Source organism: Panthera uncia, chromosome X (genome assembly GCF_023721935.1).
Source record: "Panthera uncia isolate 11264 chromosome X, Puncia_PCG_1.0, whole genome shotgun sequence".
In the NCBI taxonomy this organism is placed as follows: Eukaryota; Metazoa; Chordata; class Mammalia; order Carnivora; family Felidae; genus Panthera; species Panthera uncia.
The window spans coordinates 116,543,336-116,570,826 of record NC_064817.1 but is presented as its reverse complement, the minus strand read 5'-3'; the positions used below and the strand labels follow the sequence as shown (position 1 = coordinate 116,570,826).

The window sequence follows — 27,491 nt, the reverse complement described above, 5'->3', positions numbered from 1 at the left end:
GATCATGACCTGAGCCAAAGTTGGACACTTAACTGACTGAGCTACCCAGGTGCCCCTCAAACTGGTACATTTAAAGACTGAATGACATGTACAAATGGTGATGAATGTTGAAAAAAAAAGAGTTAAGCTAAAAATTACCACAAAGTTATTTAACATCACATTTTCAATTCTAGATGAATGGCAGAAAAATGTAAATTGTTAACAGGTCATTGGTAAGGTAGTTTTAAAAGGACTATAGATCATAAGCTGAGTAGTAGTAATACAAATATAACACAGAAGGAGCTAAATAACAAGAACATACCAAATGTCCTTAAAACTAATGCCTTGTTAATAACATAATACCATGAATATCCTCTCACTCAATTCTACTAAGCTACAGAAACTCACTGAATGTGTCAATGAAAATGAATGTAAGTAAAATTCAGTTTACTGTTAGAGTGTAAGGTAAATGATACTATTGGTATTGACCTACTTTCTGTGAACACTTACCATATTGGCACTACGGTATGTTTTAAGATTCTTCCTTTTGACCTTAAGTTATGACTCTATAATTCTGAACAGGCAATGATTTATGGCATGAACAAGAAGATTCATGCAACTGCAATAAATTCATACATATCAGAATCTATAAGACTTGCAAGCTCATAAATAAATAAATAAATAAATAAATAAGACTTGCAAGCTCAAACAGCTGATTCTTTTAAACATCCTGCTTTGTAAGAGAAACAAATGACAACCAAAACGGCAGATACCAGATTTTTATTCAAAAAGAAAACTTCTACGGTATGGCTTACGGCCAGCATAGATTCAGTTCAATCTTCAATACTGTCAACAACTACAGACTTAGAAAAGTAATAACTGATGTTTTATAATCACTCTCAAGCACTTGAACATCAGCAAAGAACAGTATGATGTTTACAAGCATATTTTTATCTCTTGGTATATTTTATTATATTCCTCTTTTTTAAAGATTTGCAGTTCCCGAAACTAAGGTAAAAATAATAATAGCTACCATTCACTAGGCACCTACTTGGGCCAGGTACCTTGATTTACACACGTTATTTCTAATCTTTATAACAAACTCTCAAAATGAGTTTTACAACCCCCATTCTGGAAATAAAGAAATGAAGGATCAAAGTAACCTGTGCAAGGCCACCAATTTAATGCATTACCAGTTGCCCTGCATATTCATTTCCCAAACATTTTAGACATGTGAGAGTTTGGTCTACTTTGTCGTTATATACACTAGGCAATCTATTCTCAATTCTACCCGGCCCACAGTGACTTCCCTCCCCAGGCTGGAGTGCATCTGGAATACCATGATCAGGGCCCGGTCAGAGATGGTATGGACTTACTATGTGCAGAATTCTTTGCTATTGGCATCATTCAAAGATCACTTTCCAGGAATGGAAATCATAGAAGAGATTTTAAATCACAAAAGAGACTGGACTGGATGATTAAGATCTCATCTAATGCTGAGCTTCTGTTATTTAAAAATTTTTTTAATGGGGGGCGCCTGGGTGGCTCAGTCGGTTGAGCGTCCAACTTCGGCTCAGGTCATGATCTTGCGGTCCATGAGTTCGAGTCCCGCATAGGGCTCTGTGCTGACAGAGCCTGGAGCCTGTTTCAGATTCTGTGTCTCCCTCTCTCTCTCTGCCCCTCCCCCGTTCACCCCGTTCATGCTCTGTCTCTCTCTGTCTCAAAAAAATAATAAATGTTAAAAAATGTTTTTAATGTTTATTCATTTTTGAGAGAGAGAGAGACAGAGTGTGAGCAGGGGAGGGGCAGAGAGAGATGAGACACAGAATCTGAGGAAGGCTCCAGGCTCTGAGCTGTCAGCACAGAGCCCAACACGGGCCTCGAACCCATGAACCGTGAGATCAACACCTGAGCCAAAGTTGGGTGCTTAACTGACTGAGTCACCCAGGTGCCCCTGAGCTTCTGTTATTTTATACTGCAGTTGGATCTGATGGACTTTATGCCAGATACTAAAATTAACTTTCAGACTTAAATTACTGAGACATTGTATTTTGAAGAACAAAAAGGGTAGAAAATTTTTACCAGGTGTTAAGTATATAATTTTGTCCAAAGAGAGAAGGACTGTGTGACCTCTCAAGCTTCCCTGTCAATCTATCTCAAGGTTATCACTTTAATGTGCAAGAGATAAATCTTTTACGAACAACAGCCTAATGACAAAACAGCAGACTTTTTTTTAGTGCTTAAGTGGGAAGAGTGTTCCTTTTCAATTATACAGGAGAGGAAATAAATTGGTTAAAAGTATTTCCCATTTTATGAACTTGTAGTTATTCTTTCCAAAGAAACAGCATATACATTTTATAAATAATTAATCACTGTTTTTTAAAGATTTGAATCAACCTGGGTCAGATGTTTCTCTTAAAATGGAACCGTCTGATTTTGTTGGGTATCTCATACAATTGATTTTGACTCAATTTACTGTGCCAGGTTGAAGGAATATTTTGGAAATGCAGATATTCTTATTTAGACTGTTTTTATTTATTTACTTTTTTAATTTTGATTTTTCTAAATATGAAATTTATTGTCAAATTGGTTTCCATACAACACCCAGTGCTCATCCCAACAGGCACCCTCCTCAATACCCATCACCCACCCTCCCCTCCCTCCCACCTCCCATCAACCTTCAGTTTGTTCTGTTTTTAAGAGTCTCTTATGTTTTGGCTCCCTCCCTCTCTAATCTCTTCTTTCTTTTTTTTTCTTCCCCTCCCCCATGGTCTTCTGTTAAGTTTCTTAGGATACACATAGGAGTGAAAAGGTGGCTTCACTGTTTGTATAATGTTGTTATTAGAGGTGATTATGGAACAGTTTATGTCTGTTATCTTCATTAGCTCTAAAGCTTAAATCATCAGGGCACCTGGGTGGCTCAGTTGATTAAGCATCCGACTTTGGCTCGGGTCATGATCTCACAGTTTGTGAGTTTGAGCCCTGTGTCAGGCTCTGCACTGACAGCTCAGAGCCTGGAGTCTGCTTCAGATTTTGTCTCCCTCTCTCTCTCTGCCCCTCCCCTGCTTGTGCTCTCTCTTCCTCAAAAATAAATAAACATTTCTAAAAAAAAGCTTAAATCATCATTTGTTGTTTATGACCAACTTTGGCACTCTCACTAAGCCATTCATTTAGCTTCACAACATAACACCTTCTCAAATTTCTTTCTTTTTTAAAGATTTTATTATTTTTATGTTTTTTAAGTAAACTCTATGGCCAATGTAGGGCTCAAACTTACGACCCAAAATCAACAGTCACAGGCTCTACTGACTGAGCCAGCTAGGCAGCCCTCAAATTTCTCTTTCTTCACTCAACTTGAACATGGTGGTTTTTAAAATTTACTTAAGGGGCTCATTTATTTTGCTATTCTCATTAGTAGTAGGTATTATAATGCCTGTTTTGTACTTGATGAAACCAGTATAGAGAAAAATGAGGAGACTTCTGCAAGATCACAGAAGAATTCAGTGGCAGAATCTGAAATTAAACAAACGGATATAATTTTGTGCTTACTTATGTACATCAAATTCTGTTAGAATAAATTCCACATGATTTTTAATAAAAGCTTCATCTTTGTAATTCACATATGTCAATTTATTTGAAGCTTCTCCTTGAAAGGGTACCACATGTTGCAGAAAATGAAACATGTTTATTTGTGGTTAATAATTCTCAGGGGTCATCATGTGCTTGATAAACACATTATATACAGAATCACAAAAAGATGATGTGACTTGAAACCTGAACTTTTTATCATTAAAACAGATGGGAAAACATCTGGTATATTCCATAACATCAGAGCCACACAGTACCCTGATTAATGATATAGAAGGCATTAATTTCACAATACTGGGTCAGTGACTAAATTTCAGGCAATACCATTAAGGTAAGTTGTGTAAGGTTTAGATATTTGTGAAGGAAAAGTATTTCTATAAAGAGTAACCTGCATTTATGAAATGTCTTAAAAATACTGTCTCAGGTCATCCTCACAATTCTTTGTGGTAAATATTTTCATTAAAGCTGAGGACACTGAGGTTCACAGATGCTATCTTGCCTATGGCAAAGGGTTGAGTCAGGATTAAAACCCAGGTCTATCTCACTCCATTGCCAATAGACCACACTGCCTCCTAACCATTTAACTACTCTTTACAAAATGAGGACACTGGGAGGGGAAAAAAAAGAACTTACTTGTTGGAAAGAAAAAATTGAACAGAGCTTCCCATGCAGAAGTTTTTTCTGGAGTTTGTCCATCAGCATTTTCACTGCTACACACATTATATTCACTTGAAGACACAGAATTTGAGGACCCTTAAGAAAAAGTGAAATTATTAATCCCAACATATATAAAGCATTGATCACTCTCTATGGTCCTTTAACAGTAACTATCCTTTGCTTAAATTAACTATGGAAAGCCTAAGAGCTAAGATATTATACTTAAATCTCATAACAGCTTAGGTACTATTAATAATCAGAATGTGATTCTGCTGTGAAACTGAAAAACTAAGTATTAAATTTAAAAAATTAATTAATTTTAACATTCTTAAGCCATCTACCAACACATCCCATTGCTGTGCTGTAAACTAAATTACAATAGTGAAGTTGCCTCTGACAAACAGCATTGATATTCAGAGGCCCTATCAATTAACAACTTGGAAACAGTATGTATCCCAACTAAATCAGACCCCATCACAGAACCTCTTGGCATATATGTTGCCTTCTGTATTTACTGATAAAAATCAAGGCCTTGGACAATGTAAAACTTTCCTTTCCTTCTTCCTCAATACCTCAAAGAAACTGCATTTAGTTTTCTGTGCACGATTCCTTCCTATATAAGAGGAAAGTATATCTGTCTTTGTTCACATAGCATGGATCTGTCCATATCATTCAATATTTGTCAACACTATCTTTAATAATTTCACAGTATTCCATTATGTGGCTCTATTACAACTGAATTAACCATCTCCCCATAGAAAGACATTTGTTAATCACAAGATATTCATATTATAAAGAACACTGCATAGAACTCATAGATACAAAGAAGAGACTGGTGGTTGCCAGAGGCAGGCAGTGGGGGTAGGTGAAATGGATTAAGGGAATTAAAGGCACAAACTTCCAGTTACAAAATAAATAAGTCCTGGGGATGAAATGTACAGCATGCTTACTACAGGTAATAAAACCGTATTGCATAAAGTTGCTAAGAAAGTAGATCTTAAAAGTTTTCATCACAAGAAAAAAACATTTTGTAACTATGTCTGATGACAGATGTTAACTATAGTTACCGTGATCATTCTGCAATATACACAAATATCCCATCATTATCTTGTACACCTAAAACTAATATAATGTTGTATGTCAATTATACTTCAAGAATCAAAACAAAAAACAGAAAGAAAACTGCAATGATTATCATTGGAACCATATATTTGCAAACAGCTATGAAAATTTCCTTAGGATAAATTGGTAGGGAATGGCTCTTGATCTTGGCCACACTACCCTCCAGCAAGGCTGCCCCAAGGTACATTTCTACCAGTAGTGCAGGCAAGTACCAATATTCTTGCACTCTAGACTTTTTGTTGTTCTTTGCCAGTTTGGTGCCAAAATAATGGTATTCCTTTGGTTTAATTTGCACCTTTAAGTTATCGGTGAGCTTACATCTTCCATAAATTGGTTGTATGGTAGAGAAATTTACCTTCAGTCTGCCACACATGTTAAAAATATTTTTCAAGGTAATCAGCTACATTTATATTTTTTATGATGTTTTGGGAAGTTCAAAAATTTTAAATGTTTTATGTAATCAAATCTATCAGTCTCTTCCTTTCCCATTTCTGCCTTTCAGGTCATGTTTAGAAAAACATTCTAAATTCTAAGATTTCCAAGGTGCCTGGGTGGCTCAGTCAGGTAAGCCTCTAACTCTTGATTTTGGATCAGCCCATGACCTCACATTCGTGAGACTGAGCCCCATGTCAAATGTGACAGCACAGAGCCTGCTTGGGATTCTCTCTCTCCCTCTCTCTCTGCCATTCCTCTGCTCTTGCATGTGCACACACACTCTCTCTCTTCTCCTTCTCTCTCAAAATGAAAGTTCATTTCATTTCTTCATAATCATATTATCACTAAATATAGAGTGATATACAGTGATATAATATATATATAAATATATATATATATAGTGCATATATATATATATATATATATAAATATCACTAAATATATGCCTCCTTTCTTTCCAATACTAACAGCTCATTTCTTTTTTTTCTCTCACTGCATTGCCTAGAACTTCTAAAACCATGGTGAGAAAAAAAAGGCTATGATAATGGGCACACTACAGTTGATCCTGACTTTAATGTGAAAGCACTAGTGTTTCATCATTAAGTATAATTTTGGCTACTGGCTTAAGATAGATATTTTTTATTAAATTAAGGGTACACTGCTCTAGTCCTAGTTTACTACAAATTTTCTCGTTATTTTTTTTTTTCATTTTTATTCAAGAACGGAAGTGGGGAAAAATTTTTTTAATGTGAAACAAAATTTTTTTAAAAGGCGGGGGGGTGCCAAGGTGGCTCAGTCGGTTAAGGGTCTGACTTCGGCTCAGGTCATGATCTCAATCAAGGTCCATGATTTCAAGCCCCGCGTCAGGGTCTGTGCTCACAGCTCACAGCCTGGAGCCTGCTTTGGATTCTGTGTCTCCCTCTCTCTCTGCTCCTCCCCTGCTTACGCTCTGTCTCTCTCTCTCTCTCTCTCTCTCAAAAATAAATAAATGTTAAAAAAATTTAAGAATGGAAGTGGGATTTTATCAAATGTTTTTAATACTTACTGCCACGATATTTCCCCCTGACTATTAATTGTTAAATATTAATATATCTCCCAATATTAAAATATTCTTGCATTCCTTCCAAAACCAGACAGAGACCCCACTAAAAAGGAGAAGTATAGAACAATTTCCCTGATGAACACAGATGCAAAAATCCTCAACAAGACATTAGCCAACAGGATCCAACAATACATTAAAAAAAATTATTCACCACGACCAAATGGGATTTATACGGGATGCAGGGCTGGTTCAATATGTGCAAAACAATTAACATGATTCATCACATCAATAAAAGAAAGGACAAGAACCATATGATCCTCTCAATAGATGCAGAGAAAGCATTTGACAAAATACAACATTCTTTCTTGATAAAAATCCTCAAGAAAGTAGGGATTGAAGGATCATACCTCGAGATCATAAAAGCCACATATGAATGACCCAATGCTAATATCATCCTCAATGGGGAAAAACTGAGAGCTTTCCCCCTAAGGTCAGGAACAAGACAGGGATGTCCACTCTCGCCACTGTTACTCACCACAGTTTTGGAAGTCTTAGCCTCCACAATCAGACAACACAAAGAAATAAAAGGCATCCAAATTGGCCAGGAGGGGTCAAACTTTCACTCTTCACAGATGACATGATACTCTATATGGAAAACCCAAAATATTCCACCAAAAAACTGCTAGATTCATGAATTCAGCAAAGTTGCAGGATATAAAATCAATGCACAGAAATCAGTTGCATTCCTATTCACCAATAATGAAGCAACAGAAAGAGAAATCAAGGAATCGATCCAATTTGCAATTGCACCAAAAACCATAAAATACCTAGGAATAAATCTAACCAAAGAGGTGAAAAATCTATACACTGAAAACTATAGAAAGCTTATGAAAGAAATTGAAGAAGACACAAAAAAATGGGAAAAGATTCCATGGTCTTGGACAGGAAGAACAAATATTGTTAAAATGTCGATACTACCCAAAGCAGTCTACATATTCAATGCAATCCCTATCAAAATAACACCAGCATTCTTCACAGAACTAGAACAAATAATCCTAAAATTTGTATGGGACCAGAAAAGACCCCGAATAGCCAAAGCAATCTTGAAAAAGAAAACCAAAGCAGGAGGTATCACAATCTGGGACATCAAGCTATACTACAAAGCTGTAATCATCAAGACAGTATGGTACTGGCACAAGAACAGACACTCAGATCAATGGAACAGAATAGAGAACCCAGAAATGGACCCACAAACGTATGGCCAACTAATCTTTGACAAAGCAGGAAAGAATATCCATTGGAATAAAGACAGTCTCTTCAGCAAGTGGTGCTGGGAAAACTGGACAGTGACATGAAGAAGAATGAACCTGGACCACTTTCTTACACCATACACAAAAATAAACTCAAAATGGATGAAAGACCTAAACATAAGACAGGAAGTCATCAAAATCCTAGAGAAGAAAGCAGACAAAAACCTCTTAGACCTCAGCTGCTGCAACTCCTTACTCAACACGTCTCTGGAGGCAAGGGAAACAAAAGCAAAAATGAACTATTGGGACCTCATCAAAACAAAAATCTTCTGCACGCTGAAGGGAACAATCAACAAAACTAAAAGGCAACTGACAGAATGGGAGAATGTATTTGCAAATGACATATCCAATAAAGGGTTAGTAGCCAAAATCTATAAAGAACTTATCAAACTCAACACCCAAAAAACAAATAATCCAGTGAAGGAATGGGCAAAAGACATGAATAGACACTTCTCCAAAGAAGACATCCAGGTGGCCAACCGACACGTGAAAAAATGCTCCACATCACTCATCATCAGGGAAATACAAATCAAAACCACAATGAGATGCCACCTTACACCTCACAGAATGGCTAACATTAACAAATCAGGCAACAACAGATGTTGGCGAGGATGTGGAGAAAGAGGATCTCTTTTGCATTGTTGGTGGGAATGCAAGCTGGTGCAGCCACTCTGGAAAACAGTATGGAGGTTCCTCAAAAAACTAAAAATAGAACTACCCTACGACCCAGCAATTGCACTACTAGGTATTTATCCAATGGATACAGGTGTGCTGTTTCGAAGGGACACATGCACCCCCATGTTTATGGCAGCACGATCAACAATAGCCAAAGTATGGAAAGAGCCCAAATGTCCATGGATGGATGAATGGATAAAGAAGATGTGGTATATATATACAATGGAGTGTTACTCGGCAATCAAAAAGAATGAAATCTTGCCATTTGCAACTACATGGATGGAATTGGAGGGTATTATGCTAAGCGAAATTAGTCAGAGAAAGACAAATATCATATGACTTCACTCCTATGAGGACTTTAAGAGACAAAACAGATGAACATAAGGGAAGGGAAACAAAAATAATATAAAAACAGGGAGGGGGACAACACATAACAGACTCTTAAATATGGAGAACAGAGGGTTCCTGGAGGGGTTGTGGGAGGGGGGATGGGCTAAATGGGTCAGGGGCATTAAGGAATCTACTCCTGAAATCATTGCTGCACTATATGCTAAATAATTTGGATGTAAATTTAAAAAAAATTAAATTAAAAATTCTGAACAGACAAAAAAAAATATTCTTGCATTCCTGAAATAAAGCCCACAAATGCTAATGCTTTATGTAGGATTTGTGGATCAACATTCCTAAGTAAAGTGTGTCTGCCTTTCCTTTTGTGCTATCTATGTAGGATTTGGCATGGGGTTTATATTTACTTCATAAAATAATATGGGAAGCTTCCCATCTTTTTTCTATACTGAAATTATTTAAACAGCATAGGAAATATTTGATCCACTAAAAGTTTGTGAAAACTCATCCATAAATAGTCTGACTGTATTTTGTGGAGGGAATAGTGCCTTAATAACATTTCACTTCTTTGTGCTCATGAGCCAATTTAGATTTTTATTTTCCTAGGAAATCATCCACTTACAAAATTATTATTAGGATGGAATTATAGGAATATTCACTTATAATTTTTAAATCTCCTTTACATCAATGATAATATTCTCTTTCTCATTTTTAATGAGAGCAATTTCCATACACATACACTTGAGTAAGTATTCTCAGCCTGTAGGGTACTTTCTTATGATATGAACCTTATTATATGAATATGAGCTTTATTATACATGTTAAATCAAGTTACAGTGTATTATTCAAATGCTCAATATCCTTATTTTCTTTTCTAGAACTAAAAGATATGTATTACAGTCTCCCACCACAAGTGTGGTTCTGTCCATTTCTACTTGAATTTCTAAAACCATCTGTTTTATGTATTTTAACACTATGCATAAACGTTCATTCATGACAGTTTTATCTTCACTGTATATTACACATCTTAACAATATTTAAAATAACCGATTTTGTTCTGTTTGTTTTTCCTAACTCCTACTCATTCAATAGATACACATTTAATGCCTACTATATTCTAGGTTTGGAGGATACATTAGTGAACAAATCAGATAAGAACCCTGCCCTTGAAACTTAACAGAAAACCATGGGGGAGGGGATGGAAAAAAAAAGTTAGGGAGGGAGCCAAACCATAAGAGACTCTGAAAAACTGAGAACAATCTGAGGGTTGATGGGGGAGTGGGAGGGAGGGGGTGGGTGGGTGATGGGTATTGAGGAGGGCACCTGTTGGGATGAGTACTGGGTGTTGTATGGAAACCAATTTGACAATAAATTTCATATTAAAAAAAAAAGGAGAAAAAAAAAAAAAAAAAGAACCCTGCCCTCATGGGGCTTAAAGTACTGTGGAGAAAACAGGCAAAAAATAAGTAAACTAACAAATTAAATAATTACAAATTGCAGTGAGTGCTACAAAGAAAGTCGTATCAATACAGTATAAGGTAGGGGACCTACTTTAACTAGAGGATGGCCTAGCTGAGATAATATTTAAGCTTAAAAAAAGGATTAGAAGAAGCTGGGCACACAAAGGTCTTGGAAGAGTGCTTCCAGCACAGGGTACAAAAAATGAGATTAGTATTGCCAGGCATACTTCAACAGAGTAGAGGGCTCATTGTCCTACACCATATAGGAAAGGAACTACAATCGCAAGTGGCTCTGACAGGACCAGACACCGCCATTTGTTCACTTGGCGCTCCCCTTCCCCAACTGACTGTCCCAGCATCATCTGAAGGAAGTGTTGGCTGGCAGTAATAGCATACTGTGGCCTGAGTCTCCACTCTAGGTTATCTTCTACAGGTGGTGTGCTTTCTGGAGTCCCTCCAGGACAGAGATTATCCCCAACTCAAAGTACCCTAGCCTCCAGCTCCTACCAGACAAGCTTGGCCTTAGCCTGACGTGAAACGAAGGACGCTGCAACTTTTCTCAGTAGTATTTGGCCTGGCCTCCTCTCTATCTTTCAAAAATCCCTCCAAATTTCTGGCATATTGATGGCAGATGGCATCCTTCTTGGTTCCCTTGGTTTTCAACCATTATAGATCTCTTAGTCATGTCAACGGGCATTTGAAATAGAGGAAGCAATTAAACATTTACGCAGGTAGGCACCATCAGTGGCAGCCTGAACCAAGATTCTGCAGCATGTTTAACCTGCCCTCTACCACTGGTTTCTTCCCTACTCTGAAAGACAATTATTTACAAGTTGCTTTGAGCAGTATATCCCGTACCAACAGCATTACATGAGTTGATTTCAGGAGGAACACAGTTGTATATTTATGGATGTATTTATTTTTACTATTTATGTATTTATTTTAAAAGTGTAGAAAGAAATACATACAATTGTGTGTCTCTCTCTCTCTGTCTTACCATATGACTAGCATATCAAAACTACCATGACACCAAACAAGGTTGACATAACTCACTGCATGGTAAACCTTTATAAAATCCCCCTTAACATCTCTGTTCTTTCATCCCTGGGAGCAACTCAACTGTCCTTTTCTCTCTCCAAAATCTCCCATCAGCCCTCACCCAAGTCTTCTCAGATCTTCCTTTCCACCCTATTAGGCTCCAGACTCTTTCCCCATCCTGAATTGCTTTTCATATGCAGAATAATTCCATCCTCTCTGCCTCTAATTTGCATCTGTACATTCACTAACATGCTCAGCAAACAAAAGATTAGGAGCCAGCTTCCTTAAATGGCAGCAAGAAATGGTAAAGAACCAATTATGTTTCCCAGTCGCAAAGAATTTTATTTTTAATTTTCCTGTTAAAAAATAAAAGACTGAAAATCTAACTACATTTCAGAAAACAAACAAACTCAAAGCTGCAGGCTCTATGGCTATGAGACCTGTGTAATCTACAGTCTGGCTCTTAGAAGGACCCTACTCTTGGTTCGATGTTCTTGAAATGTGTAATACGTTTTGAACAAGGGATCCCACCTTTTCATTATGCAGATTATGTTGCCAGCTCTGCTCTGCAGGGAGGTCTCTCAGATGAGGAACTGGATTAAATGGTGAGGAGACAGAATGGGAGCAGTGGCTAATGGCATATTGATGGCTAATGGTATCACACTGGAGAAGATTCTGCTGGGACTTTAGTAAGTAGAGGGTCTACCTATGCTGCAGTCTTTCTGGGCTTTGGCCTCGACCTGAATTTGCATTCTGGCACTGCCACATACTAGCTGGTGAGCTTCAAGTCAGTAAACCTCTCTATGCTTCAGTTTATTCATCTGCAAAATGGGGATACTATTTATTTTGAAGGATTAGAAGGATTAAATGAAGTCATAAATAAAGTGCTTAGTACAATGTAAAATGAGTAAACATGTTGTTATGTGCCTTTGTTTATTTTTATTGTTTATAATTTTAAATTTAATAACATTATCTTGTTTTCAGGATATTTATTTTTATAAATAATTCTCTTAATAGCAAATATGACCAGCTTTCCATTATAATTGTGCTACGCAGTTAGTGTGTCCTTTTAAAATAAATATATTTAAAAATAAATAAATAAAATAAAATAAAATAAATATATTTACGTAAAAAAGTGAGGCAGTTTAAAAAAATATGAAAAACTGGTAACGTTAAGATAACCAAGAGCTGTGCAGGTGTTATACAAGTGACTGAGGCAGGAGAAACATTGATCTAGTGAAATCTCAGTTTTTAGACAGGGTAACTGAAACCTAAAGAGTAAAAGTGATTCATCACAGGTCACACAGCAAGTCAACGTCAGAATCAAGACCACTTGGGTTTCCTGGCTCTTAGTTCAGAGCTCCTCCAACCACACCACGTACAGAAATGGTTAAGGCAAGAGCAAGCTTGGTGCTTAATGAGGTACATGGCCAGTAGCCAGACCCTCTCTCAATGTGCACTGCCTCATTCACTCCCCAAGGATAGCAGATAAATGAAGTATTCTAATATAACACAGAAACCAGTCCCATGGTTTTGTCCATGGAGCTAAAGCATTGTGAAAATACCACCTATTAGTCAATCTTTTTTTTTTTAAATCTCCCTGAAAAAGATGTGCAGTGAGGACTGATCCAATAGGTTACAGAGAGTTGGTGGGGGAGGAGGGGATCAAACTCCCAGTCCCGAATCCGCTAGTCTCCTCATCCTGTATGCCACTAGCCTATATGCCTTCTACATAAATATAACCTGAAAAGCAAAGTGGCTTGGGAGCCCAAATGACAATACAAAACTGGAGGTATCCCAGACTTGAGCTACCTCAAGTCCCTCAACTTCAATTTCCATTTGTGGCATTAAATCTAAGAGAACTCACAAGGGTCTGTCTAGAAAGGAGAAGGGAAATTTTAGCTCTAGGATCATATGCCCTGCTTTCACCATTAAACGCCAGCCTATGGCCAGATTATTTTACCCTTCCGTGTTTATTATTTTGCTAGGGTTGTTGTAACAAAGCACCATAAACTAGGTGGCTTAAAACAACAGAAACTTATTATCTCACGGTTCTGGTGGCTAAAAGTCCAAAATTAAGATGTCAACAGGACTGGTTACTTCTGAGGCATGGAAGAAAAAGCCTCTCTCCTTGGCTTGTAGATGCCTATCTTCTTCCTGTGTTTATTCGTTTGGTCTTTCCCTCTATGAATGTCTAACTCTGTGTCCAGATTTCCCCTGTTTCATAAGGATACCTACCAGTCCTATTGGATTAGTGCTCACTTCATTTTAACTTGATTAACTCTATAAAGACCTCTTCTCTAAAAAGGTCACATTCTCAGGTACTTGGGGTTAAAATTCCAACTTTTTTTTATGGAAGGAAGGGACACAATTCCACCCATAACACAGTGCATTTAGTTACATTCATTAAGTTAAATCATTCAAAATGCAAAATGATACTTAATCCATCTAGTCATAGATCACCTCCTCAGAATCTGGGAAATCTGACAATATAAAGAATGAATCATGGATTATTTTAGGAGAAAACATGTTAAACCTATATTGGAAAAAGTCCCCATGGAAATAAAGAAATCACACTGAATAACAGTATTCTTTTTTTGTAAGAGTTCTACTCAAAATAGAAACAGAAAATGAAGAACTCATGGACTAAGAAAAACATGATGTACAATTTATAGTTTTGTTTTTTAACTTTCTTTTTCAGAGAATGAAAAAGCCCTCAGTTTGTAAGGCTCTCAAATGTATTTGTAACTAACATTTACAAATACAGTAAAAGTAATTCAGAAATACTTTGGTATTTTAGATGAATAGTAGGAAAAATGAATAATTTGAAGTAATATGATTTGCAAGCAATCATTTAAAAAGTACCTTAAGATATTTGTCAAAGAACAGAAATCATATTTTCCTAACTTATGTAAAATAGCTGATAAAAGAATGCACAGGATATACATTATTTAACTTTGAATTTCATCCTTCACCAAAAGTTATAAACCCACAACTTCATGACACAGTATACAGAAGCCTTTGTTCCATTTACTTACAATGCCCCTGCCCAATTTTTGCCTCCTTCTTTGACTGTGGGAGAACATTGGCTGGGGGGATGGAAGGCACTGGAGCAGGCAGGGAGAGAGAAGTCATTGAGATTAGAGGTGGGGATGGTAGAAGCGCTTTGGGCTTGAGGCTGGGGCTTGAGAGAGGGAGGAAGGCCGTGGAAACGCCAAGGCCTTTGTACAGATGAGGAGACAGAGTACTACTGTGAGGGAGTTGGCAGGGAGGGCAGGCCACAGGAGGTAAGGTAGAGAAGGCCCTTTTGAGAAGGCCGACTTGGAGCTAAGGAGAGAGGCTGTGGGGAAAGGAAAAGTATTCGAGTGGGGGCAAGAAATATTTGGAGAAGGAACTGAGAAAGACTTTCAGCGAGGAGAGTGAGGCAGCAAGACCACGGAGTAAAATGAAGGAAAAGAAGACTTGGGGGAAGAGGGAGACAGTGCCTTTGAGTGGAGAAGGAGGAGAAACCTGTGAGTGGGGAGATGCGGGGGGAGGCTTTGGAGGGCTGAAAGAGGCATCTAAGAGGAAAGTGATGCGGGGGGAGGCTTTGGAGGGCTGAAAGAGGCATCTAAGAGGACAGTGAGTGAAGAAGGCCTGGAGGAGGGTAAATGAGGAGGTAACAGAAGGATTTTGACTGAGGGAAGGAAGGGCTTTGTGAAGGTAAGTTAGAGAGAGGACAATGTGAATGAAGGTGTTTTCGAAGGGAGGGGAGGGAGGGAAGACCTTGTGTGAGAGAAGTAAAGGGCTTTGTGAGATTAAGAAGACCAGCTTTTGAATGAGGGAAGAGGAGGCCTGTAAGGTGAGCCAAGAAAAGTCTGTGGGGAGGTGAAGAATGAAAGGACCTTGATTGAAAGTTGAGAAGAATTTTTGAGCTATAATGATGGAGGGAAGACATTTGTGAACTGCGGTGATGAAGAGAAAGCTTTTAGGAGTGTAAGTAAAGAAAAGAACTTCCTTAAGGAAAAGGGTGAAAGAGGGAAGCCAATTATGAGAGTAAAGGAGGCAGAGGAGGCAACCATAAAAGAAGGGAAGGCCTTGGTATGGGGAAGTGAGCAAGGAAAGGTCTCTGTGAAGGGAGGTGATGGAGAAAGGAATTTGAGAGGTGAGGTAAGGGGGGTTAGTAAGATGAGTTTAGAGGTGGAAGAGCTTTAAGGGAGGGTAGAATGGAGGCTAGTACTTTGATTTTTGCATGTTGATCTTATACCCTGCAGCTCTGCTGAATTTGCAAGATCAACATGAAAAAATCAATTGTGCTTCTATACACCAGCAATGAACAATCCAAAAAGGAAATTAAGAAAACAATTCCGTTTACAGCAGCATTCAAAAGAACTAAATATCTAGGAATAAAATGTACCAAATGAGGTTAACGACAAAACATCGCTGAAGACATCTCATATTTATGGGTTGAAAGACTTAATATTGTTAAGATGGCAAGACTGCCCAAAGTGATCTACAGATTCGTAGCAATCCCTATCAGAACTTCAGTGGCCTTGGGAATGCAAGCTGGTGCAGCCACTCTGGAAAACAGTATGGAGGTTCCTCAAAAAACTAAAAATAGAACTACCCTACGACCCAGCAACTGCACTACTAGGTATTTATCCAATGGATACAGGTGTGCTGTTTCGAAGGGACACATGCACCCCCATGTTTATGGCAGCACGATCAACAATAGCCAAAGTATGGAAAGAGCCCAAATGTCCATGGATGGATGAATGGATAAAGAAGAGATGGTATATATATACGATGGAGTACTACTCGGCAATCAAAAAGAATGAAATCTTGCCATTTGCAACTACATGGATGGAACTGGAGGGGATTATGCTAAGCGAAATTATTCAGTCAGAGAAAGACAAATATTGTATGACTTCACTCATATGAGGACTTTAAGATCCAAAACAGATGAACATAAGGGAAGGGAAACAAAAATAATCTAAAAACAGGGAGGGGGACAAAACCTAAGAGACTCTTAAATATGGAGAACAAACAGAGGGTTCCTGGAGGGGGTGTGGGAGGGGGGATGGGCTAAATGGGGAAGGGGCATTAAGGAATCTACTCCTGAAATCATTGTTGCACTAGATGCTAATTAATTTGGATGTATAAAAAAAATTAAAAGAAAAACAAACTTCAGTGGCTTTTTTGCATAAATGGAAAAGCTGATCCTTAAAGTCACATGGAATTACAAGGGGCCTTGAATGCTCAAAACATTACGAATAAAAAACAAAATTGGGGAACTCACATGTCCCAATTTCTCAACTTGCTACAAAGCTATAGTAATCAAAAGAGGATGATACTGGCATAGGGATAGATACACAGACCAGTAGAATAAAACTTAAGAGTCCAGAAATAAATCCATAAATCTATGGTCAACTGATTTTCAACAAGGGTGGCAAGACCATTCAACGGGGAATGACTAGTCTCTTCAACAAATGGTGCCGAGACAGCTGGATATCCACATATAGAAAGAATGATGCTGGGCCCCTAACACACACCATATACAAAAACTAATTCAAAATGGATCCACAACCTACCTAGAAGGGCTAGAACCACAAAACTCTTTAAAGAAATCATAGAAATAAATCTTTATGACTTTCGATTTGGCAATGGATTCTTAGATATGACACCAAAAGCACAAGTGACAAATTAATTTAAAAAAACAAATTGGACTTCCTCAAAATTAGAAACTTTTGTCCACCAAAACAAACAAACAAACAAACAAACACATTAACAAGAAAGCAAAAAGCCAACCTACAGAGTGGGAGAAAATATTTCCAATTCACATATCCGGAATATATAAAGAACTCTTACAACTCAATAACAAAACCACAAACAATCCAGTTAAAAATGGCCAAAGAACACGAACAGACATTTCTCCAAACATACAAATGTCTAAAAGCACGTGAAAAGATGCTCAGTATCATTAGTCTTTACAGGAATACTAACGAAATCCATAGTAAGATATCACTTATACAAACCAGGACGGTGATAACCAAAGAGGGAGAGGATACCAAATGCTGGTGAACTTGGGACCCTCGCACATCGTTCGTGGGCACGTAAAACGGTTCAATCGCTTTGTAGAACAGTTTAGGACTCCCTCAAAGAATTCAACACGGGATTCCCACATGCCCCAGCAATTTTACTCCCAGGGGCAGGCCCGAGAGACCTGGTACCGCGAAACCTTGTACGGGGACATCCGTGGCACTGTTAGCCACCACAGCCAACACCCGGAAGTGAGCCAAACGCCCACCAAGTGAGAAACGGAGACACGAAATGCGAAATATTCACACCACAGCATATCGTTCGGCCACTGAACAGAAAGAAGGGGCGACGCCTGCTTGCACGGGCGTAAATCTCGAGAACGCGACGCGAAGCGGGAGAAGCCGGGTCCAGGACACAGGTTCCGTGTTCCGTGGGAACGACCCGTCCCACCGAAGGTACACGCGCAGACGCGGCCGGCCAGGGCGGCGGCCGGGGGGCCGGGGGGTGAGGGGGCCCGCGGGGGGCGGGGGGGGACTCACAGGCGCTCACGTAGTAGCACAGCCCGAGCAGCAGGGCGCACGAGGCGAGCAAGAGCAGCCCGAGGCACCGGTGGGCCCACAGCTTCAGCAGAGCGCCGCGCGTCGAGGCCCCGACGGCGCCCAGGGACGCCCGCCAGCCCGCCTGAGGCGCGGCCGTCGCGCCATCCTCGCGCCCGGGGACGCTGCCTCCCGGGTGCGACTCGTTGGCCGGGGTCTCCCCGGTGCACCCCGCGTCGCAGCTTATCACCCTGGAGTGCGGCCCCTTCAGCGAGCCCATCTTCGACCTGGTCCTCTTCCGCAGCGACCTCCTGTCAGAAGGCATGGCTCCGGACGGCAGCCTCGCCGAGACGACGCCCCCGGGCGGTGACGCTGGCGTGGCACCCCCTCGGCCGCGCGTGCCAACCGTCGTCCCCAGGCCCCGCCCCTTTCTGACGACTATGGGCGGGGCGGGGGTGGTGCCTGGGGCCCTCCCCCAATCAAGGCCCGGCCCGCTAGCGCTTGTGGAACGTCGTCGAAGGGACGAACGAATGGGGCCCGAGGCCCGCGCCGCGTGCGCGTCCGCTCGTCCCAGACGGCACAACGCCTCGCGAGATTCCGGCTCCAGCCTTGGCTGCTGATTGTCCCTCAGATTCAGTCCCTGTGACGCGCTGTGGGCTCTGCGGTCCCTACGGTTAGTCCCCGCGGGGCTCAAGACGGTAGCCACTAGCCACATGTGGCCGTTTAAATGTCAATTCTAATTCATTAACATTAAACCGAACAGGGGGGCCGCGGTAGCTCAGGTCCTGATCTCACGGGTTGGTGAGCTCGAGCGCTGCCTCTGCACTGACAGCAGGGAGCCTGCTTGGGATGCTCTCTCCCCTCCCTCTCTGTCCCTCCCCCATGCGTGTGTGCACTAAACCTTTTAAAAAATAAAATTTCTTTTTGTTTTTGCTTTAACTTTTTATAACTTGTTAGTGTTTATTTCTCAGAGAGAGAGAGAGAGAGAGAGAGGATCCGAAGCGGGCTCTGTGCTGTTAGCCCAGAGCCAGACGTGGGACTCCAGCTCACGAACTGTGAGATCATGACCTGAACTGAAGTCTGGCGCTTAACTGAACCACCCAGGCTCCCCCCGCAAAATAAAATTTCTTTAAGAAAAGCGGAATAGGGGCGCCTGGGTGGTTCAGTCGGTGAAGCGTCCGACTTCGGCTCAGGTCGTGATCTCGCGGTCCGTGAGTTCGAGCCCCGCATCGGGCTCTGGGCTGACAGCTCAGAGCCTGGAGCCTGCTTCGGATTCTGCGTCTCCGTCTCTCTCTGACCCTCCCCCGTTCATGCTCTGTCTCTCTCTGTCTCAAAAATAAACACTAAAAAAATTAAAAAAAATAAAAGTGGAATTAAGAAACCAGTTCCTCAGTCACACACGTATCAAGTGCTCAGTAACCACTCGTAGCTTCTCGTGACCATATTGGACAGTGCCAATATGGAGCATTCCTTTCATGGCAGAAAGCTGGACTGGCAGAGCGGGCTGTGCATAGCGACTATAGGGAACGTGGTCGGCATTCCATAGGCTGTTGCATTGTAGTAGGAGCTTTTACGTGGAACAAAATGATATCTGCCTTCAGAGACTTTAAGGTTTAGTTACAAATAAATGGAACAGGACAAAATGACAACGAAGACTGTGTGACGAACACTAAAGAGTGCCTCAGAGCACTTAGATTTTATTCCCATCATTTGCCACCAATGCATTGGGTGGCCCTAAGTGCCTTCCTGCCGGCCGGTGCTGCAACGTGAAAATGAGAGAGTTAGCATGGTCTCTAAGCCCCCCTCTGACGCTAAAATCTCACCCTCAGGCAACATCCCAGTGGCTTGCAAGGTTTCGGTCCACCTGCAAAAGGACCATGTAGCTGAGGCTGGTACCTGTTGGCTTACCTCATTCGAGTTTTCAAGGAATGTGAAAACTGCCCCTCTCAACTGCATTTCCACCCTTATTCTTACAATATTTTATTTGGGCTTTCCAAATGGTTTTCTACGGATTTTATTCTATTGTTCTTACTGTTCTCTCCAATGTTAATAGGCATTTCGTACGGGGAAAGAGGGAGGAAGGTTTCTATGCAAATAATTCTTGAAACTTAGCCTGCTCCACCCCACCCCCACATCCACGAGGGACTTCTAAGGCTCTTTAGTTTATTAAAGGATCTGACAGGAAAAGAACCTGCTTTTCCTTCCTTGTATTTCTTATAATTTTTTTTTTTTTGGCCTCAGCTTTTCCAAACTAATTTAACCAGAAGACACCTGTCCCCCACAACACTATGAAGAGCTTCTGAAACTACTGCTTGCAACTCTGAGAAACTGTGAAGTATCTGAGCTTTTACCCTGCTTGGGAGTAACGAGGTAGCCTGCTGCAGTTTCATAGATGCTGGCAGAAGGTGCAAGACAACTGGGTCAGAGACAAAAGACGAAGGCTTCCCTGAGATGCAGCAACTTGAGAGACCCATGAACAGTTGCTTCCCACAGCAGCCCTGTTCACGTCACAGCACATGTGGAAAGTGACCGTGTGACCGGGCACCACACAGCCACCCGGAGGGCTCAGGGGATTCGGTTAGAGCATACGGGTTGGGCACTCAGCTCTTGACCGCTTCACAGGTTGTGCCTTGGTTTCCCCGGCTGCAAATTATGGGCTATGGGCAGCCTGATCGTGAAGATTCCTTCTGGCTCTGGCTTACTGTGACTCGTCCTTGACAGTAGCATTTGGGGAGACGTGGCAGTTCTACAACAGGGCAATACTCCTAAGCATGCCACATTATACCATTAGAAACCCAAATTACTGGGGTGCCTGGGTGGCCCAGTCGGTTAAGCGTACAATTTAGGCTTATGTCATGATCTCACGGTTGGTGAGTTTGAGCCCCACGTGGGGCTCTCTGCTGTCAGCACAGAGCTTGCTTCAGATCCTCTGCCTCTCCCTCTCTCTGCCCCTCCCCCCTTCAAAAAGAAAGAAACATTAAAAAAAAAAAAAGGAACCCAAATTACTAACAAGAACTCAGAGGGACAAAATCCCTAAGATTATGCCTGAGCGATCCCTGGATTACATAACACTAATTCAAGATTGGGGACACAAAAAGCCATGTGAAGTGTCCATTTTGAAGATTATCAGATGGAGACTTAAAATTCTGCACTGGCTTTCCTTTTTCATTCTATAATCTCAAGGGAGCTAAATTTGATACTAGTCAACCCAGACCTAATTAGGGAGGAAAATCTGTTGCATGGGCATGAATACAAGAACTGCTTCATGAGATGGTACATAGCACTGCTCAGAATGTGGCTACTGTTCTTGCGGAAAATTGAGAATTGACACTATTTTTTAAATATCACCACAGACAGACACGAAAAGATGCTCAACCTCGGGCAATCAGGGGAATGCAAATGAATCAACGATGAGGTATCATTTTATGCTCATCAGATTGGCAAAATTAATAAATATTCATAAGAATATGCAGAAATAGAAACTCGGTCATTGCTGGCAGAGATGTAAGTGGGTTACAACCACACTGGAGTGCAATTTGACCACACTTTGTACAGTTAAGTATCCGCATAGTCTGTGATGCGGAAATTCCACTTTGAGGTATCTGTCCCGCCATTCACGTGTAAAAGGAGAAGGAGACATGTACAAAGACGTTCATTGTTACAGTGAAAGCAACGTAAACGATGTCTCACTAGGCAAATGGAAACACGGGGCGGTTCATTCCTATAACGTAGTATACATTGTACACTATGCATGGAGTATACTAGTATATAGTATACTAGTATATAGTACTTACCGATGGTCAGGATAAATCACCTGAGCCAACATGGTCTTTCTCCTGTTCTGCTGCTTTGCCTAGTGGCATGAAGTGGCAGCCCCACCTTCTAGTTCAGTGGAACCACGATTGGGTTCCCTGGAAGAAATAGCCCTCGCTTAGATAACGAGTTTCTAAAAGAGCTGAAAGCAGAATTGTGGGAATGAGAAGCAAAGCACAAAATTTTTGCAAGTGGGTCGTTAGGTACATCTCGCCACCACCCCTTAGTTCTTAGCCCCCCGCGTCTGGTTACGGGTGAAACCACACTGTAGTATGTTGCTCACTGGCCCTAGTTCAGAGTGTACAACACATCCTTCAAGGCAGTAAGTACCTCAAACTTTCAGGGCGCTTTCTCCTAGCTGGTGTCATAGTGGGTTTTCAGGAAATGATTTCATTGTTCTATTAGGCCAAACTTCTTCTTTTTCAGCTGTTATTAAGGTACAATTGATAAAACTTAAGATATTTTAAATGTACGCATGGTGATTTGATATACTCTGTGAGGATTCCCTCTATCTAGTTAATTAAGACACCTATTACCTTATATATTTCTCTTCTCTTTCCTCTTCTTTTTTGGTGAGGACATTTAAGTTCTACTCGCCTGGCAAATTTCAATTAGATGATACAGTGTTATCAAGTATAGTTGCCATGTTTTACATTAGATCCTCAGACTTTATTCATGTTATGGCTGAAAGTTTATATCCTTTTACCAACCTCTCCCTAATTCCCCCGCCTCCCAGCTCCTGCCAATAACTTTTCTCTCTCTGTTTCTTTTCTATGAGTTTGACTTTTTTTTTTTTTTTTTAGAAATTTGAGATTCCATATATAAATGATACCACAAAGTATTTACTTTCTCTGTCTGGCTTATTTTCTGAAAAAAAATCACTTATTGGACTATATTCTAAACAAATTGTTGTGACTACTGTTGAGTTGTAATAATGAATATGTAAGCTTCAATTGGGCACATTTTCATTACATATCCTTTAATCAACATTGTATTTACACGGAAGTTAATTTGGAGAACTTTCAGTTAGGCAATCCCTAACACCTCTTGGACCCAACAACATATGCTCATTTTTGAGAATGAGTTCATCACAGTTTAAAATCATTCAAGTTTACTTCAGGTACAGTCCATGTCTCCAATACTTGTGTGTTTAAGCAATGATAGCCCAGTGACTGTAAACACAAAGACACAGGGGCGCCTAGGTGGCTCGGTCAGTTGAGCGTTTGACTTTGGCTCAGGTCATGATCTTGCGGTTCCTGAGTTCAAGCCCCAAATAGGGCTCCCCACTGTCAGCCCTGAGTCTGCTTCAGATCCTCTGTCCCTCTCTCTCTCTCTGCCCCTCCCCCACTTGCACTCTCTCAAAAGTAAATAAAACATTTTTTTAAAAAAGTTTTAGGAACACAGAAGTTGAGTTTCTTTTGTTTCTGTCATTTGTGATACCACTCAGAGGTGTTTTTTTTTTTTAATGTTTATTTATTCTGAGAGAGAGAGAAAGCTGGGGAGGGATAGAGAAAGAGAGAGGGAGAGAGAATCCCAACCAGGCTCCTCACTGCCAGAGCAGAGCTCAGCGCAGGGCTCAATCCCAGGAACCGTCAGATCATGACCTGAGTGGAAATCAAGAGTGTGACGCTTAACAGACTGAGTCACCCAGATGCCCCTACTACTTGGAAGTTTTAAGTGTATTTAAAATTTATAATACTGAAATAGAATATCAACTGGGAGATACAATGGGGTTGTTTAGTAGGTGGAAATGTTAGCTCATAAATGAAATAACACTTCATTCTTGAACGACTTTACTGAATTTGAAAATCTTTACAATTGACATGCATCCTTTTTTGTGCATTGCTGTTCCTTGTTACTCGATTTTTGTTAAACTAGAATGCTATTATTCCTTACTGCAACAGGCCAATATATATATGTAAGTTTGTTCCCCTTTTTCTCCAAAAAAGTTATTAATGTAATTAAGAGGTATTAACCTATTTTTTCTTCTCTCTTTTTTGCACTCTAATTCTAATATTTAGTTTATAGTTTATTAATTTTTCTGGCCTGATTATAGATATGAAGTTCAATAAAAGAAATTTTTCACACTTCCTGCATTTGTTTCCTGGCCATTTATGGTTTTCATTTCATTTAATGATTATTACTGAAAGTAATTGTGTCATATAGAAGAGAGAAGTGTTGGGGCACCTGGGGGGCTCAGTCAGTTAGCGGTCCTACTCTTGATTTTGGCTCAGGTCGTGATCTCACAGTTCCTGGGATCGAGCCCCACATTGGGGTCTGCGCTGACAGCACGGAGCCTGCTTGGCATTCTCTCTCTCTCCCTCTCTCTCTCTGCCCCTCCCCTGCTCTGCTCTGCTCTCTCTCTCTCTCTCTCTCAAAATAAATAAATAAACAAAGATTTAAAAAAAATAAAGAGGAGAGAAGTGTTAGGGGAAAAAAAGTGACCTACTCCAGCATATCTGGTGTGAGATATGTTTGTCATCCAATGAAAGGAACTGCTACCTCTCCTCTAGTTGAGACATTGGGCCTCAAGAAGTCTCTTCCAGAACTGTTGGTTCTAGGAAAACACTACTTTAGGTGGGATCTGGGGATCAGGAACTTGCTGCCACAACTGTTGACTCCAGACCCTCACCAGCAAAACGGGTGCCCTGCATGCCACTTCGCTCCCCATCCGGCTCAGTCCGGAATTCAAGCGCAACATAATTTTGTCTAATCGGTCATACCTAAATCACATCCAAAACCCCGTCTACAAGGGAATCTGGGAAATGTGGTTTTTAGCTTTCTGGTTTCTGTCGTGTGGGAAGGCACATCCGCACACGTTGGATGTTGATCAAGGCACTACCACCTTCAACGGCCTCACATCCAGCCGATCGGGACTTCCAGCACCCAGGCACTTCCCACTGCCGACCGGCACGCTACCAGCTCCTTCCGCTGTGCCTCGGCACGTAGGCCCTCCTGCGCCTCTCCACTCACCTCCGTCCTGACACAGAGAAACTACTCTGAATCCTCCCACTTTTCCTTTTCACTGCTTTCCTTCCCCTTGAATTAGCTGAAGTTCGGCTTCCTACTGATTAAGCCTTCCTGGGTTCATCGCTGGCCTGGAAACCCTCTGTGGTAGGTACTGTTCCTTCCATTTCCGGGTGAAGAGAAGGAGCCAGTAAACTCCTCAGATCCCTGTGCTACCTCAGACCTCGGTTTCAATGCTTGTGGTCAATCTCCTCTGTTTTGGAGCGCCCATCATCTGATTATACCACCTGTTTCACTTTCTGCATCTCAGGGGCCTACGAAATTTCAGAAAATTCTCTCCTCTACTTCTCTGACTTCCATTCCATCACAACTCTTGGCCATTACCCTTGGAATGGAACTGGCTACATGGCTCCTTTGCCTTCCGAAGGCCATTGAAGTATTTGTCTTCCTCAAACACTTTGCAACATTTGAAACTGTTAACTTTCCTCCTTCTCTGAGGGAAGCCATGTGTCCCTACGGTACAATAAGCTCTATGGGAGCAGGAATCTCGCTTATCTTGTCTATTGATGTATTTTTAGTGCCTAAACAGTGCGTGGCACATAGTATCCACTGAATAAATATATTTTCCTGGATAATTGCTGTGACAAAGCACAATTCTCATGTCCTTCTAATCCTTATCCCATTGGCTAAATGTAGGCATTCCCTGAGATTTAGCCCACTGCTACCTATTTGTGCTGGTTTTTTTCCTGAGTGATCTGCTTCTTCTCATTTCTTTGGTGATCACTCTGTGTCAGTGATGTTTTAACTTTTATATATCCAGCCTCACCTCTGTCCTAAGCTCCAAAGTGGAGATCAACAAAGCAAGTTCAATGTTGTTGCTTCTAGGACAACCAGATGGGGTAAGTCAGAGGCCCTGGGCTCTGGGAGCCCCACTCTAGCGTGGGAAGCAGGCATGTAAAATACAAGTATAACACAATGCGATGAATGCTCTTAAAAACCAAAGTGTGAACAGAGTGTTATAGGAACACAGAAGAGAGGGCAAGTAATTCAACCTAAAGTTGTCAGTGAAAGCAACTGAAAAGTGACATTTAATTTAGGTTTTGAAGATTGAATAGAAAATGTTCAGGCAAACAAGATGTGAAAGATTGTTTTCGTGGAGGAGCCCAAACAGAGGCTCCGAGGAATGGACGAATATGAGAGATACAGTATGTTGCGAGTCCGGGATAAATATCCTGCCGCACCTAGAAGTATGTACAAACCTGACCTTTAGATCTTTTTCTCCCAAACCAATGCCTCCACCTGACTTCCTTTTGCCTGTGCACGTTCTCATCCTTCTTCCGATTCCTTCGATTTACAGTCTCTGGGTTATCTTGGATTCTTTATTTCTCATGTCCTGATGAGAGGCCTGTTGATTTTGCTTCAAAATACTGCTCAGTCCCTTTCCTCCCTTCTATTTCTACTTAAACAGTCCTAGCTTTGACCCGCATGACTTGTTCCCTTAACCAGCAAAAGTTTCCTAAGAGTTCTCTCAACCAATACGGTCTCATGGTTCTAACCCACAACTCACTGCAGTCGAATGATTCTTCCTACTGAGATACCTGGCTACAGTATAAATGATGGCCATATGTCGGTTCCCTCCTTCAGGAAGCAGGCTCTGGAGCTCTGGAGCTCCCAGATTTCTGCCTCCTCATTTTCCTACCTGTCTGACTGCTGTTTTTCATTTACTATGCTGGATCCTTCTCTTCTGGGCCCTCCTCAGAGCCCTCTGCTAGGCCTTCTCTTTCCTTCCTCACTCTACACTGCCCACCCCCACCCCACCCCCAATGATCACATACACTCCTACAACTGACTTGCCATCATGTCCTGATTATTTACAAAACTACAGTTTAGATCTCTCCTCTGAATCCCACTTAGGCATCTCTGTCTGGCTAACATACAGCACTTAAAACTTCTCACGTCCAAAACCGAATGATTATCCGTCACGAACTTGCACCTTCTCCGCTATGTGCTGTCTCAGTCAGCAGTACTGCCTTCTATCCAGTTGCTTAAGTGGGAAATCTGGGAGTCTTCTTTGAGTCCTCCATATTTTTCAATCCCCATTCATTCGATCCAGAAAAGCTCTCTCCTCTAACTCTGAAACTATGCGTGACGGTTAGTTTTCTGTGTCAACTTGGCCACAGGCTATAGAACCCAGTTATCCCATCAAGCGCTACTCTAGGTGTCCCTGTGAACGTACTTCATAACTGTGGGTTAGCATCTACAGTCAATTGACTTTTGGTCAAGGACATTACCCTCAATAATCTGGGTGAGCCTTATTCAGTTAGTTGGAAGACACCGAGAGCGAATTTGAAGTGTCTCTGAAGAAGAAACCCTGCCTCAAGATGGTAACATCAACTCCGGCCTGAATTTTCACCCTGCTGGCCTTGCCCTATGAATTTTGAACTGGCCGGCTCCCGCAATCACGAGTCAATTCCTTAAAATAAATCTGCACCTTGTACGTATTTTT

At 41.0% G+C, this 27,491-nt stretch overlaps 1 protein-coding gene across 1 annotated transcript in view; it reads right to left on the bottom strand.

Annotated features, from left to right (window-relative positions):
* FMR1NB (FMR1 neighbor) overlaps positions 1–18,589 on the bottom strand; it is a 34,052-nt gene extending 15,463 nt beyond the window's left edge. The window contains exons 1-2 of the mRNA XM_049644412.1: positions 18,209–18,589; positions 4,201–4,320 (exon numbers count right to left, since the gene is read on the bottom strand). Coding sequence (XP_049500369.1) covers positions 4,201–4,320; positions 18,209–18,530 — 442 coding nt within the window. The 5' untranslated portion in view covers positions 18,531–18,589. The remainder of the gene's footprint in view (positions 1–4,200; positions 4,321–18,208) is intronic.
* Positions 18,590–27,491: the final 8,902 nt, after the last annotated feature.